Genomic DNA, 14,186 nt, shown 5'->3' with positions numbered 1-14,186 from the left:
CCAAGCTCTGTTTGACTCAATGCCCAGGCGTATCAAGGACGTTATTACGGCCAGAGGTGGTTGTTCTGGGTACTGCTTTCTCAGGATCTATGCACCCAAATTGCGAGAAAATGTAATCACATCTCAGTTCTAGTATAATATACACTCCTGGAAATTGAAATAAGAACACCGTGAATTCATTGTCCCAGGAAGGGGAAACTTTATTGACACATTCGTGGGGTCAGATACATCACATGATCACACTGACAGAACCACAGGCACACAGACACACGCAACAGAGCATGCACAATGTCGGCACTAGTACAGAGTATATCCACCTTTCGCAGTAATGCAGGCTGCTATTCTCCCATGGAGACGATCGTAGAGATGCTGGATGTAGTCCTGTGGAACGGCTTGCCATGCCATTTCCGCCTGGCGCCTCAGTTGGACCAGCGTTCGTGCTGGACGTGCAGACCGCGTGAGACGACGCTTCATCCAGTCCCAAACATGCTCAATGGGGGACAGATCCGGAGATCTTGCTGGCCAGGGTAGTTGACTTACACCTTCTAGAGCACGTTGGGGGCACGGGATACATGCGGACGTGCATTGTCCTGTTGGAACAGCAAGTTCCCTTGCCGGTCTAGGAATGGTAGAACGAAGGGTTCGATGACGGTTTGGATGTACCGTGCACTATTCAGTGTCCCCTCGACGATCACCAGAGGTGTACGGCCAGTGTAGGAGATCGCTCCCCACACCATGATGCCGGGTGTTGGCCTCGGTCGTATGCAGTCCTGATTGTGGCGCTCACCTGCACGGCGCCAAACACGCATACGACCATCATTGGCACCAAGGCAGGAGCGACTCTCATCGCTGAAGACGACACGTCTCCATTCGTCCCTCCATTCACGCCTGTCGCGACACCACTGGAGGCGGGCTGCACGATGTTGGGGTGTGAGCGGAAGACGGCCTAACGGTGTGCGGGACCGTAGCCCAGCTTCATGGAGACGGTTGCGAGTGGTCCTCGCCGATACCCCAGGAGCAACAGTGTCCCTAATTTGCTGGGAAGTGGCGGTGCGGTCCCCTACGGCACTGCGTAGGATCCTACGGTCTTGGCGTGCATCCGTGCATCGCTGCGGTCCGGTCCCAGGTCGACGGGCACGTGCACTTTCCGCCGACCACTGGCGACAACATCGATGTACTGTGGAGACCTCACGCCCCACGTGTTGAGCAATTCGGCGGTACGTCCACCCGGCCTCCCGCATGCCCACTATACGCCCTCGCTCAAAGTCCGTCAACTGCACATACGGTTCACGTCCACGCTGTCGCGGCATGCTACCAGTGTTAAAGACTGCGATGGAGCTCCGTATGCCACGGCAAACTGGCTGACACTGACGGCGGCGGTGCACAAATTCTGCACAGCTAGCGCCATTCGACGGCCAACACCGCGGTTCCTGGTGTGTCCGCTGTGCCGTGCGTGTGATCATTGCTTGTACAGCCCTCTCGCAGTGTCCAGAGCAAGTATGGTGGGTCTGACACACCGGTGTCAATGTGTTCTTTTTTCCATTTCCAGGGGTGTATTTGTCCAATGAATACCCGTTTACCATCTGCACTTCTTCTTGGTATAGCAATTTTAATGGCCAGTAGTTACTAGCAATGGGACTACGGTTCCGCACACCTGTAGCCCATCTGCCACTCACGTCACAGCATCGACGTGCACAGTTCGACTGGCCACGTCAGAGTATTTCTTGGGGCATGGAATGGTGCGCCGTGGTCTTCAGCGACGAAAGCAGATTCTGCCTGCACGCAAGAGATGGCCGTTTGCGAGTACGACACAGAGTCTGCGAGTGCTCTCTCGTAGAGGCATTCGTCCAAGACACACTAATCTCACCCCAGGCGTTATTGTCTGGGTTGCGATGAGTTACAACTCTTGTCCACCTTTGATTTTTCTGGAGGGTACGCAAACCGGCACTCGGTACGTGCAGAATGTTGTTAGACCCGACCTTTTGCCGTTCTTGCAGCAGGTAAGGGATTTGTTGCTCCAACAGGATAACGCTCGCCCACGCACTACCCGTGAAACTCAACCCGCTCTACAAATCGTGCGACAACTTCCCTGACCAGCATGCTCTCCGGAATTTTCTCCAATCGAGCACGTTTGGGATACGACGGGACGAGAAGTGGCTTGTGCGACTCGTCAACCAACAGTCGTTACAGAACTACGTTAACAGATTGACAGTATTTGCCATCTGTACGATCGACTGGATGCCAGAGTCAGCGTCTGCATAGCCACCCGTGGAGACTCCACCGCGTATTAATACTGGTGTTTCAACATATGTCGATACCTGATATCTCAGAACCGCTAGTGATATTGATCTATAAGTGTAATCATTTCATGTATGTGCACTGTTGCAACAATAAATCTTGAGTGAATTGGAAATCTATAAAAGGATGTACTATTTTTTTCCGGCAGTGTAAATAGGATTCTATGAATTTACAATTTCTGCTTATTAAATAGAATGAATACACACAATACAAGATTGAAATCCAACAGTCGTTGTCCAGACACGAGCAACTCCTACAGCATTTTCTTGTGCCTTGAACAACTTCTCCTGGTTGCAAGAATCATGGCAACATGAACACTGACACAGGTAGTTATTCATTGAATACAAGAACCTTAAGCTAATATATGCTAATCCCAAAGAAAGGAGGTGTTGACAGATGTAAAAATTACCAAACTATCAGTTTAATAAACCACGGCTGCAAAATACTAACACGAATTCTTCACAGACGAATGGAAAGACTGGTAGAAGCCGACCTCGGGGAAGATCAGTGTGGATTGCGTGGAAATGTTGGAACACGTGAGGCAATACTGACCCTACGACTTATCATAGAAAATAGATTTAGGAAAGGCTAGCCTACGTTTCTAGCATTTGTAGACTTAGAGAAAACTTTTGACAATGTTGACTGGAATACTCTGTGTCAAATTCTGAAGGTGGCAGCGGTAAAATACACGGAGCGAAAGGCTATTTACAATTTTTACCGAAACCAGATGGCAGTTATATGAGTCGAGGGACATGAAAGGGAAGCAGTGGTTGGGAAGGAAGTGAGACAAGGTTGTATCCTCTCCCCGATGTTATTCAATCTGTATATTGAGCAAGCGGTGAAGGAAAGTGTGGTGTCACCGCCAGACACCACACTTGCTAGGTGTTAGTCTTTAAATCGGCCGCGGTCCGTTAGTATACGTCGGACCCGCGTGTCGCCACTATCAGTGATTGCAGACCGAGCGCCGCCACACGGCAGGTCTAGTCTAGAGAGACTCCCTAACACTCGCCCCAGTTGTACAGCCGACTTTGCTACGATGGTTCACTGTCTACATGCGCTCTCATATGTAGCGACGACAGTTTAGCATAGCGTTCAGCTACGTCATATGCTGCGGCCTAGCAAGGCGCCATATTCAGTTACTATAATTACTTCAAGAATGTATTCTGAACAGAAAATATTTTGAATCGTGCACCATCAAGAGCGACGTTCATCATTAATGGATTAAAGTTAAGTATCAAACTAATCATGTCCGTTTTCTGAATTCTCATTTCTTGTCACGTTCCAGACCTCATGTCATTATAGTTCTTCCCTCGTCACGCCAGCCTGCGTGAGCTAAAACGCGTTCATTTCGGCCTCTACTCGTAACACGGTGTTGGCTCTTCTGCTAACACAAAAGAAACAAAAGAAAAATTTGGAGAAGGAATTAAAATCCATGGGGAAGAAATAAAAACTTTGAGGTTCACCGATGACATTGTAATTGTCTCAGAGACAGCAAAGGACCTGGAAGTGCAGCTGAATGGAATGGACAGTGTCTTGAAAGGAGGATATAAGATGAACATCAACAAAAGGAAAACGAGGATAATGGAATGTAGTCGAATTAAGTCGGGTGAAGCTGAGTGAATTAGATTAGGAAATGAGACACTTAAAGTAGTAAAGGAGTTTTGCTATTTGGCGAGAAAAATAACTGATGATGGTCCAAGTAGAGAGGATATAAAATGTAGACTGGCAGTGGCAAGGAAAATCGTTTCTGAAGAAGAGAAATTTGTTAACATCGAGTATAGATTTAAGTGTTAGAAAGTCATTTTTGAAAGTATTTGTATGGAGAGTAGCCTTGTATGGAAGTGAAACGTTGACGATAAACAGTTCAGACAAGAAGGGAATAGAAGCTGTGGAAATGTGGTGCTACAAAAGAATGCTGAAGATTAGATGGGTATATCATATAACTAATGAGGAGGTACTGAATAGAATTGGGGAGAAGAGAAGTTTGTGGCACAACTTGACCAGAAGAAGGGATCGGTTGGTAGGACATGTTGTGAGGCATCAAGGGATCACCAATTTCGTATTGGAGGGCAACGTGGAGGGTAAAAATCGTAGAAGAAGACCAATAGATGAATACATTAAACAGATTCAGAAGGAAATGGGTTGCAGTAGGTACTGGTAGATGAAGAAGCTTGCACAGGATAGAGTAGCATGGAGAGATGCATCAAACCAGCCTCTGGGCTGAAGACCACAACAAGAACAACAAGCTAATATATGAGGGACCTATCTCTTAGAATAGATGAGGTTTTGGGTGAACATGGTGGAACAGGGTGGTATCCTGAATATGGAGCTCACCTTGTAGTCCTGACATTCAGGCTACCTTAAAAGAGATGCTGATATGTATGCTGACCTAGATGATGAATTCACTTTGTAGTTCATCAGTTTTCGGCTGATCATTGAGGAAATCAGTGGTCTCATTACGGGTGTGGAGGCCGAACTCAAGTTCTAGATCAATGAGAGGTCCACCTTATACATCATGAGGTTCTTGATGATGAACATGGAGGTAGTGCTCTTTATGCTGATGAAAGGACAGCCTTGCCTTGTGGTTATTCAGAATCTGACTATCGTATTGTTATCATGGATAGTTGATTCGCCTTTTAAACAATGGTTTCCAGGACAACCCCAACAGAGAGGCTGAAATGTATGCTGTCGTGGATGGTGGGCTCTCCTTGCATATCTATTTCACATGAAAAAACGTAATTGTGTAACATTTTCCAAAAATATATCTGGAAAGGGAATCCTTTATTTATGATGTGGACGGATGACGCAACGTGCACAGTACTCTTTATTCATTGTCCTATCTTGGTTCAAGCAGAGCGTTTACACAGTACAGTATCTTAAGAGAAGCGACTGGCAATATGAGCCGAAAGTAAACTGAAGTGTTTGTTCTCTTTTACAACAAAATGTTGCTGAATTTAGTGGCATCTTTACAAGTTATGGAAGAATTCATTTCTGTTAAAAACGTGTAAAATCAGTAATTGCAGACCAGTGATCACAAGTCTTGCGGCATTTGGCAGGTAGTAAACAAGGAATGACAGCTAGACAAGTTCAGAAGCAGCTTCCTCTTCACAAACCCTAGTTTCAATAAATTACGAATATTTTGTAGATTTATGCAACACGTTTCTTTCGTGTAATATTCCTTTACATAAATTGAGAGGTCCAAAACTTATTAATTTTCTTAAGAAATACGCAATTTTTGAAACACCAGAAGAATCAACATTAAGAAAATTACATATGCCTCCTTGTTACGAAGAAATGTTAAGAAAGGTCAGAGCAGAATGTGAAAATAAGAAAACGCTAAGTAAGCATTGACGAATCACCAGACTCTAGCGATAGGAAAGTGGAAAATGTTGTGGTAGGTGTGCTAGAAAGTGATAAAATAGTTTCGAGACTGCGTTTTCTCTTAGCATGTTAAGAAATATTTTCATTGTATCATACAACAATGGCTCGTATATTCAACGAATTTATGGAGTTGTTATGGGCGAATAGGGTGAAATTTTATAGTGTTTTACCCTCACTTACGACCACTGCTCCATCAATGAAGACGGCAGCAGAAGGTCTCCCTGAAGCTTCCCACACATGATATGCCTAACTTGTATAGTAGATGATTTACACAGATTATGTCAGCTGATACAAACATCGTATCCTGAAGTAGAGAAATTGAATTAAAATGGCAAAAAATGTATTTGTGAAAGTGTCAACAAGAATTGATTTGTCCAGAGCCAAAACTCCACATTTTATGATTCCATCTAGATCCATAGTCACTCGTTGAGGGACATGGTTAAATGCAGCAGTGCATTATGCAAACAATTTTGAAAACTTTAAATACGTGATTGATAAACTAAACTAGAATTGAGTCTGTTCAGTTGAAAGTCTTCAGAACATACTCAACGACAGTGCACTAAAAAGTGAATTGTCTTACATATTCTGCAACTTTGAGTTTTTTGTTTTACTGTATCAAAAAATTGGAAACATCAACCAGCTTATTAACTTAGTTAATGAAATGCAAATTAATTCACAAAAATGTCCAAAAGTGGATGATATTAAACAGAAATTTAAAAATGTGCTCGAAAAGAATGATGGATTTCATATTATGTGTAAAATTGCCAAGGTTTTCATAGGAGAAGTAGATGTTGTAATGTGTGTGGCAGTAACATTCCTTTGATGAAATGTGCAAGACTATCATCATGTGATGCTGAAAAGTTATTCTTCCGCCAGTGTGCTTTGTTTCGAGACAACCGACGTCGGTATGTGAGGAAAACTTGAAGAAAATTTTCGTAGTTCGGTGCAACAGTGAGTTTTTTCAATCCAACCCTGCATCTGCATGACATGTGAGTGATTTTTTAACATAAGTATTTACAATTTTCTAATATTGAAAAATATTTTTGTATTTTTATGGAATTTTTTATATTTTTCTTATGCAAAAATTAAAATATTTTAAAGTTTTTAGCAGATAAAAATATTTTCACTAGTTATGAGGCTCCAGGGGACCAAAATGGTGATGGTGGCGTGTATTCTGTCTCGGACGAGGGCTCATCTCGCAGCATTTCATGAAGTTTTGCATGAACGTGGCGGAGATGATAGTGTGGGTAATGTCCTTGTGGGTGGACTCACCTTGTAGATCATGAGGTTCTGGGTGACCACGGTGGAGATGGTAGTGGCCACGTAGTACAGGAACATGAGCGGCTCCACTGTCACGTAACGGGACGCCCACTTCACGGCGCCCACCACCACCGGCTGCATCCTGCACAACAGCAAGAACAACAACATCAGCACAACACACCGTCTACATCTACATGACTACTCTGCAATTCACATTTAAGTGCTTGGCAGAGGGTTCATCGAAGCACAATCATACTATCTCTCTACTATTCCACTCCCGAACAGCGAGCGGGAAAATCGAACACCTAAACCTTTCTGTACGAGCTCTGATTTCTCTTATTTTATTTTGATGATCATTCCTACCTATGTAGGTTGGGCTCAACAAAATATTTTCTCATTCGGAAGAGAAAGTTGGTGACTGAAATTTCGTAAAAAGGTCTCGCCGCGACGAAAAACGTCTATGCTGTAATGACTTCCATCCCAACTCGTGTATCATATCTGCCACACTCTCTCCCCTATAACGTGATAATACAAAACGAGCTGCCCTTTTTTGCACCCTTTCGATGTCCTCTGTCAATCCCACCTGGTAAGGATCCCACACCGCGCAGCAATATTCTAACAGAGGACGAACGAGTGTAGTGTAAGCTGTCTCTTTAGTGGACTTGTTGCATCTTCTAAGTGTCCTGCCAATGAAACGCAACCTTTGGCTCTCCTTCCCGACAGTATTATCTATGTGGTCCTTCTAACTGAAGTTGTTCGTAATTTTAACACCCAGGTACTTAGTTGAATTGACAGCCTTGAGAATTGTACTATTTATCGAGTAATCGAATTCCAACGGATTTCTTTTGGAACTCATGTGGATCATCTCACACTTTTCGTTATTTAGCGTCAACTGCCACCTGACACACCATACAGCAATCTTTTCTAAATCGCTTTGCAACTGATACTGGTCTTCAGATGACCTTACTAGACGGTAAATTACAGCATCATCTGCGAACAATCTAAGAGAACTGCTCAGATTGTCACCCAGGTCATTTATATAGATCAGGAACAGCAGAGGTCCCAGTACGCTTCCCTGGGGAACACCTGATATCACTTCAGTTTTACTCGATGATTTGCCGTCTATTATTACGAACTGCGACCCTCCTGACAGGAAATCACGAATCCAGTCGCACAACTGAGACTATACCCCATAGCTCCGCAGCTTGATTAGAAGTCGCTTGTGAGGAACGGTGTCAAAAGCTTTCCGGAAATCTAGAAATGCGGAATCAACTTGAGATCCCCTGTCGATAGCGGCCATTACTTCGTGCGAATAAAGAGCTAGCTGCGTTGCACAAGAGCGATGTTTTCTGAAGCCATGCTGATTACGTGTCAATAGATCGTTCCCTTCGAGGTGATTCATAATGTTTGAATACAGTATATGCTCCAAAACCCTACTGCAAACCGACGTCAATGATATAGGTCTGTAGTTAAATGGATTACTCCTACTACCCTTCTTGAACACTGGTGCGACCTGCGCAATTTTCCAATCCGTAGGTACAGATCTATCGGTGAGCGAGCGGTTGTATATGAGTGCTAAGTAGGGAGCTATAGTATCAGCGTAATCTGAAAGGAACCTAATCGGTATACAATCTGGACCTGAAGACTTGCCCGTATCAAGCGATTTGAGTTGCTTCGCAACCCCTAAGGTATCTACTTCTAAGAAACTCATGCTAGCAGATGTTCGTGTTTCAAATTCTGGAATATTCCATTCGTCTTCCCTGGTGAAGGAATTTCGGAAAACTGCGTTCAATAACTCTGCTTTAGCGGCACAGTCGTCGGTAACAGTACCATCGGCACTGCGCAGCGAAGGTATTGAGTGCGTCTTGCCGCTTGTGTACTTTACATACGACCAGATTTTCTTCGGATTTTCTACCAAATTTCGAGACAATGTTTCGTTGTGGAACCTATTAAAGGCATCTCGCATCGAAGTACGTGCCAAATTTCGCGCGTCTGTAAATTTTAGCCCATCTTCGGGATTTCGCGTCCTTCTGAACTTCGCATGCTTTTTCCGTTGCCTCTGCAACAGCGTTCGGACCTTTTTTGTGTACCACGGGGGATCCGTTCCATCTCTTACCAATTTATGAGGTATGAATATCTCAGTTGCACGAAACATGGCGCTTCTTGTTCAATCATCATTTTACGAGGTGCATTCAAGTTCTAAGGCCTCCGATTTTTTTTGTCCAGACTGGAAAGAGATAGAAACATGCGCATTGTTTTAAAATGAGGCCTCGTTCATTGTCAATACGTCCCAGAGATGGCAGCACCGTACGGCAGATGAAATTTTACCGCCAGCGGCGAGAATGAGAACCGTTTTAAATACTTTAAATGGCGACGTTTTCCTTACTTGAACAGCGTGCAATCATTCGTTTTCTGGATTTGCGCGGTGTGAAACCAATTGAAATTCATCGACAGTTGAAGGAGACATGTGGTGATGGAGTTATGGATGTGTGGAAAGTGCGTTCGTGGGTGCGACAGTTTAATGAAGGCAGAACATCGTGTGACAACAAACCGAAACAACCTCGGGCTCGCACAAGCTGGTCTGACAACATTATCGACAAAGTGTAGAGAACTGTTTTGGAGGATCGCCGAATGACTGTTGAACAGATTGCCTCCAGAGTTGGCATTTCTGTGGGTTCTGTGTCATCCAGGTGGGTGCCACGAATGCTGACGGACGACCACATGGCTGCCCGTGTGGCATGTTGCCAAGCAATCTTGACGCGCAACGACAGCACGAATGAGACTTTCTTTTCGTCGGTTGACAAAGGATGAGACGTGGATGCCATTTTTCAATCCAGAAACAAAGCGCCAGTCAGCTCAATGGAAGCACACAGATTCACCTCCACCAAAAAAATTCCGGGTAACTGCCAGTGCTGAAAAAATGATGGTGTCCATGTTCTGGGACAGCGAGGGCGTAATCCTTACCCATTGCGTTCCAAAGGGCACTACGGTAACAGGTGAATCCTACGAAAATGTTTTGAAGAAACAAATTCCTTCCTTCCTGCACTGCAACAAAAACGTCCGGGAAGGGCTGCACGTGTGCTGTTTCACCAAGACAATGCACCCGCACATCGAGCTAAAGTTACGCAACAGTTTCTTCGTGATAACAACTTTGAAGTGATTCCTCATGCACCCTGCTCACCTGACCTGGCTCCTAGTGACTTTTGGCTTTTTACAACAATGAAAGACACTCTCCGTGGCCGCACATTCACCAGCCGAGCTGCTATTGCCTCAGCGATTTTCCAGTGGTCAAAACAGACTGCTAAAGAAGACTTCGCCGCTGCCATGGAATCATGGCGTCAGCGTTGTGAAAAATGTGTACGTCTGCAGGGCGATTACGTCGAGAAGTAACGCCAGTTTCATCGATTTCGGGTGACTAGTTAATTAGAAAAAAAATCGGTAGCCTTAGAACTTGAATGCACCTCGTAACTTTGTATCTCGATATCCCTGTTTCAGTTTTTATTCATGCTAAGATAATGGTGCAAGGTAAAGCACTACAGAATATTTACTGTTCTGTTTGGTTTTTGCAAATATTCTAGGTCTGTTTATGAGAATGGTAAGAGTAAATCAACACTTTACATTGTATAGGAATTGTTTGTCGGTTGTTGGGACAAATGGACGTGCTTAAAGCTTAGGTCGGGGTTGTTTGGTGAAGGAGACCAGACAGCGAGGCCATCGGTCTCATCGTATTGGGGAAGGACGGGGAAGGAAGTTGGCCATGCCCTCTGAAAGGAACCATCTCGGCGTTTGCCTGGAGCGATTTAGGGAAATCACGGAAAACGTAAATCAGGATGGCCGGACGCGGGATTGAACCGTCGTCTTCCCGAATGCGAGTCCAGTGTCTAACCACTGCGCCACATTGCTCGGTGAAAGCTTAGGTATTAAATATATTACACAAATTAGATTTCAGAGATGTGCTACTAGTATCGTAACAGGAAGGTACAGCTTATATGAAGGTGTAACACAGATGCTTAAAGGAGAATCTTTGGAAGAAAGACGGCGTTGTTCTTGGGAAATCATGTTGGGAAAATTTAAAGTACTTGTCTTCAACGAAGACTGTATGACGAATGTGCTGCCATCATTGTAAACAAGGTGATTCCGTGATGATGATACTATCGTAAACATAGTAATTCCGGCGGGCCGGAGTGGCTGAGCGGTTCTAGTCGCAACAGTTTGGAACCGCGCGACCGCTACGATCGCAGGTTCGAATCCTACCTCGGGCATAGATGTGTGTAATGTCCTTAGGTTAGTTTGGTTTCAGTAGTTCTAAGTTCTAGGGGACAGATGACCTCAGATGTTAAGTCCCATAGTGCTCAGAGCCATTTGAACCATTTGAACCGTAGTAATTCCGTGGTGATGGTACAAACTCTCGGGGATTATGGAGAAGGGTAAATGTATCAGTTTGGTCCGGAAACAACCGAATCGAAAGTTGTAAGCGGAAATCTACCCTCGTTCCGTCTTAGCCTTGCGCAAGGCTCAAACTAAGGGTTCAAACTTCTGAATCATGATCATGAACTCCCGCTGAATACTCCCCAATACCCTCAGATAATTTCCCATGTTGATGGGCTAGAAAAAGTGCGCGTAGCTTGATGCCAGAGAGACCGATAATCCTAACTCCAGGAAGCAGCAATAATCACTTCAGTTCATCTGTACAAGTTTCAGAAGCTGCTACATTTGCAACGTTCACTGAAAAAGTTGTCTCTCAGTGTCACTGCAGACATGGGATCGTCGCATGTAGTTCTGTTACAGTCGCTCTACACTGTTCAGTCGCATTAATGTGATCCGCTGTCAAAAGCCTCAATAGTCACGTTTTGCAGTGCGGACTGCTGCGAGAAGTGCAGGAAGAAAGTCATTTAGGTTCTGGAAGGTAACGACAGGGATATGCAGCCCTGCCGAAATCAGTGCCGTGGTCAGCTATGCTAAGTTTCTTGGCTGAGGAAGCATGATGTGTACAGCTTGATCGAGGTCGTCCCACAGATTTTCAGTTGGGTTTAAATCGGGAGATTCTGGGCGCCATTGGAGTACAGTACAATCATACTAATGCTCTTTGAAGCGAGATATGTGACATGCATTGCCCAGGTGGTAGATGATATTGTTCCGAGGAGAAACTGTAGCACCATAGCTTAGATATTACATACCTTTTGTTGATTCATTTAGCTCCCCATTTTGTTCAACATCCCATCGTTGAACTTATGTAATTAGTGTACGATTAATTCGATACTATGATGAAGTATAATCTCTGTAATTATCTTTTGTTGGTTGTCTTTCAAATTAAATAATTTTATTTAAATAATTTTGTGTTGAACTACCAACATATGCAAATGTTCTGATTTATTTAAAATATTTGTTTGTTGTTATGTAAACTGCTGACCTTCAATTAGGGTTCTTAGTTCTTTTGTATGTAAAAGGTGTTGTGGTTCCCTTCGGGAACGGAACTGTGTAGCACGCGCAAATTGTGGTTGGCCTAGGTAGAAAAGGTGGAACAAAGAGTCAGTCGGGGACGAGCTTCCAAACTGTCAACTGCTTATATAAAAGTTGTGTATTGTGCTGGTGCCGAGAGAGGCTTTCCGTGCCGCTTTGCTATGCCTCGGATGGATGGATAAAGAGCTGGCTGGAACTATTCTGGAATTGACATCTATCATCGCCAACAAAAAATTTCAAAGTCCAGCAATTCTACCTGCAAATCCACGTAATCGCCACCACATTACGCAATCACTGAAAAGAAACCAAGGAATAGTAGAAATGTATGGTGAAGGATCAGCTCATTGGATGTTTTAGTGTGCACAAATATAAGGTAACATATACTCGAACTCTTATATGTACCTTGACTTTTTATCCCTAGTCACACAACCACTTAAGGTCCTTCCCATGCTAAAGTGATTACCGAGTATCCTTATTGAAAGAACATTAAAGCCCAGTGTTTTACTAATTAATGCCTCTTGAACATAGTAAAAAGAAAGTTAAAGTTAATGTGGCAAGAGAGTGAGCTAAAGTACATGATGCTTGCTGAAAATAATTTTTCTATTAAAACTGCTTATTAATATGTTGTTGTCAACTTCAAAATTAAAAGTTCTTAAAACTGAGCTTGTAAAGTTTTGCTTAGTAAATCATCACATTGCTGCCTGTTGTAAATCGCAAAATGTGAGTCAGTTTCTCACAGATATGTCAAGTTGTGTTCTACTCCAGTGAGAGTTGAGAACTAGTGCTGTTGAAGGTTATATGTTCATACTTGTTAAGGGCTTGTTTCTTTAGTGTATTGAAACTGTGTTCAGTATGCTCTGCTACAGTGGTCAAGATTAAGGGCCCCCCTCCACTGAAAGTAGTTCAAATGCACAAAATTACTTAACTATAGCAAATTTTCAATTACTCTTGCTATTCAAGTCAAATTCTGTACAATATTGGGTTCCTCTTGTGAATTAACGTTTTAACAGGATCCATAGTTTGTCTATTGTGCTCATGATACATAACGATTAATAGAAAGACAACTATCTATGAAAACAGTAACTTCTTTATTCAAAAGACAGTGAGAAGTAATCTGTTAGTGAATTCCATTTAACTTTCATTCTAAATAGAAAAGTATTTAGCTGAGAGAGACGTAACCTGTGACCAGTTCATAATTTTGCAGTGAGTTACTTATACAATTTTATGCGAGCTAGGAAAATGTTTGAAAGGTAATACTGAACCTATGTCCAGTTTATGATTCTACAGTGAGTATTAATAGTAATGTTACAAAGACCATTCAGTTTGAATAAACCCTGAAAATAATAGTGTGTATTGTTATCTGTTATATTTATGCCAATTGTTTATTCTGATCTGGTATTTCCAACCTTAACGTGGTCATACTGAACTTAGGTGCCAGAGTTCATTGCACTCACGTGTGGCAAAGTATAGGTTGAGTTTGTCCATTAAAGCTACCCATACTTATTTTCTTGAACAAGAATGTCAATCATTCTCTTGCCTAATTAGGCTGGCGATCGTTTTTTTCTTACTCTTTCAACAGTGTGGGTAAGTAAATTATTGTTTGTTATTGTTTGAATATTTACGTAATTCTGACTTTCACTTCCGATAAGCCACTTCCGTTAGGTACAACACGGTCAACATACCAAAATTCCTCTCAGAGGGTAACACTGCTCTGTTGCGTTATACCATAATTGCTTTAACAAGATAGTTTTATTTCACAACCTGCCTTCAACTTTATGTTATGGTAT

The 14,186-nt window shown here is 43.2% G+C and overlaps 1 protein-coding gene across 4 annotated transcripts in view; it reads right to left on the bottom strand.

Annotated features, from left to right (window-relative positions):
- Window positions 1-14,186, bottom strand: part of LOC126335312 (solute carrier family 46 member 3-like) — a 458,236-nt gene that overhangs the window by 137,381 nt on the left and 306,669 nt on the right. For all 4 annotated transcript variants that reach the window (XM_049998458.1, XM_049998456.1, XM_049998455.1 and 1 more), the window contains exon 2: window positions 6,952-7,081. In XM_049998458.1, the coding sequence (XP_049854415.1) occupies window positions 6,952-7,080 (129 nt within the window). In that variant the 5' untranslated portion in view covers window position 7,081. The remainder of the gene's footprint in view (window positions 1-6,951; window positions 7,082-14,186) is intronic.

The sequence above is a fragment of the Schistocerca gregaria genome, chromosome 2 (genome assembly GCF_023897955.1).
Source record: "Schistocerca gregaria isolate iqSchGreg1 chromosome 2, iqSchGreg1.2, whole genome shotgun sequence".
NCBI lineage: Eukaryota > Metazoa > Arthropoda > Insecta > Orthoptera > Acrididae > Schistocerca > Schistocerca gregaria.
Note: the sequence above shows the minus strand (reverse complement) of the source record. Positions and strands in the feature narration are given on the sequence as shown.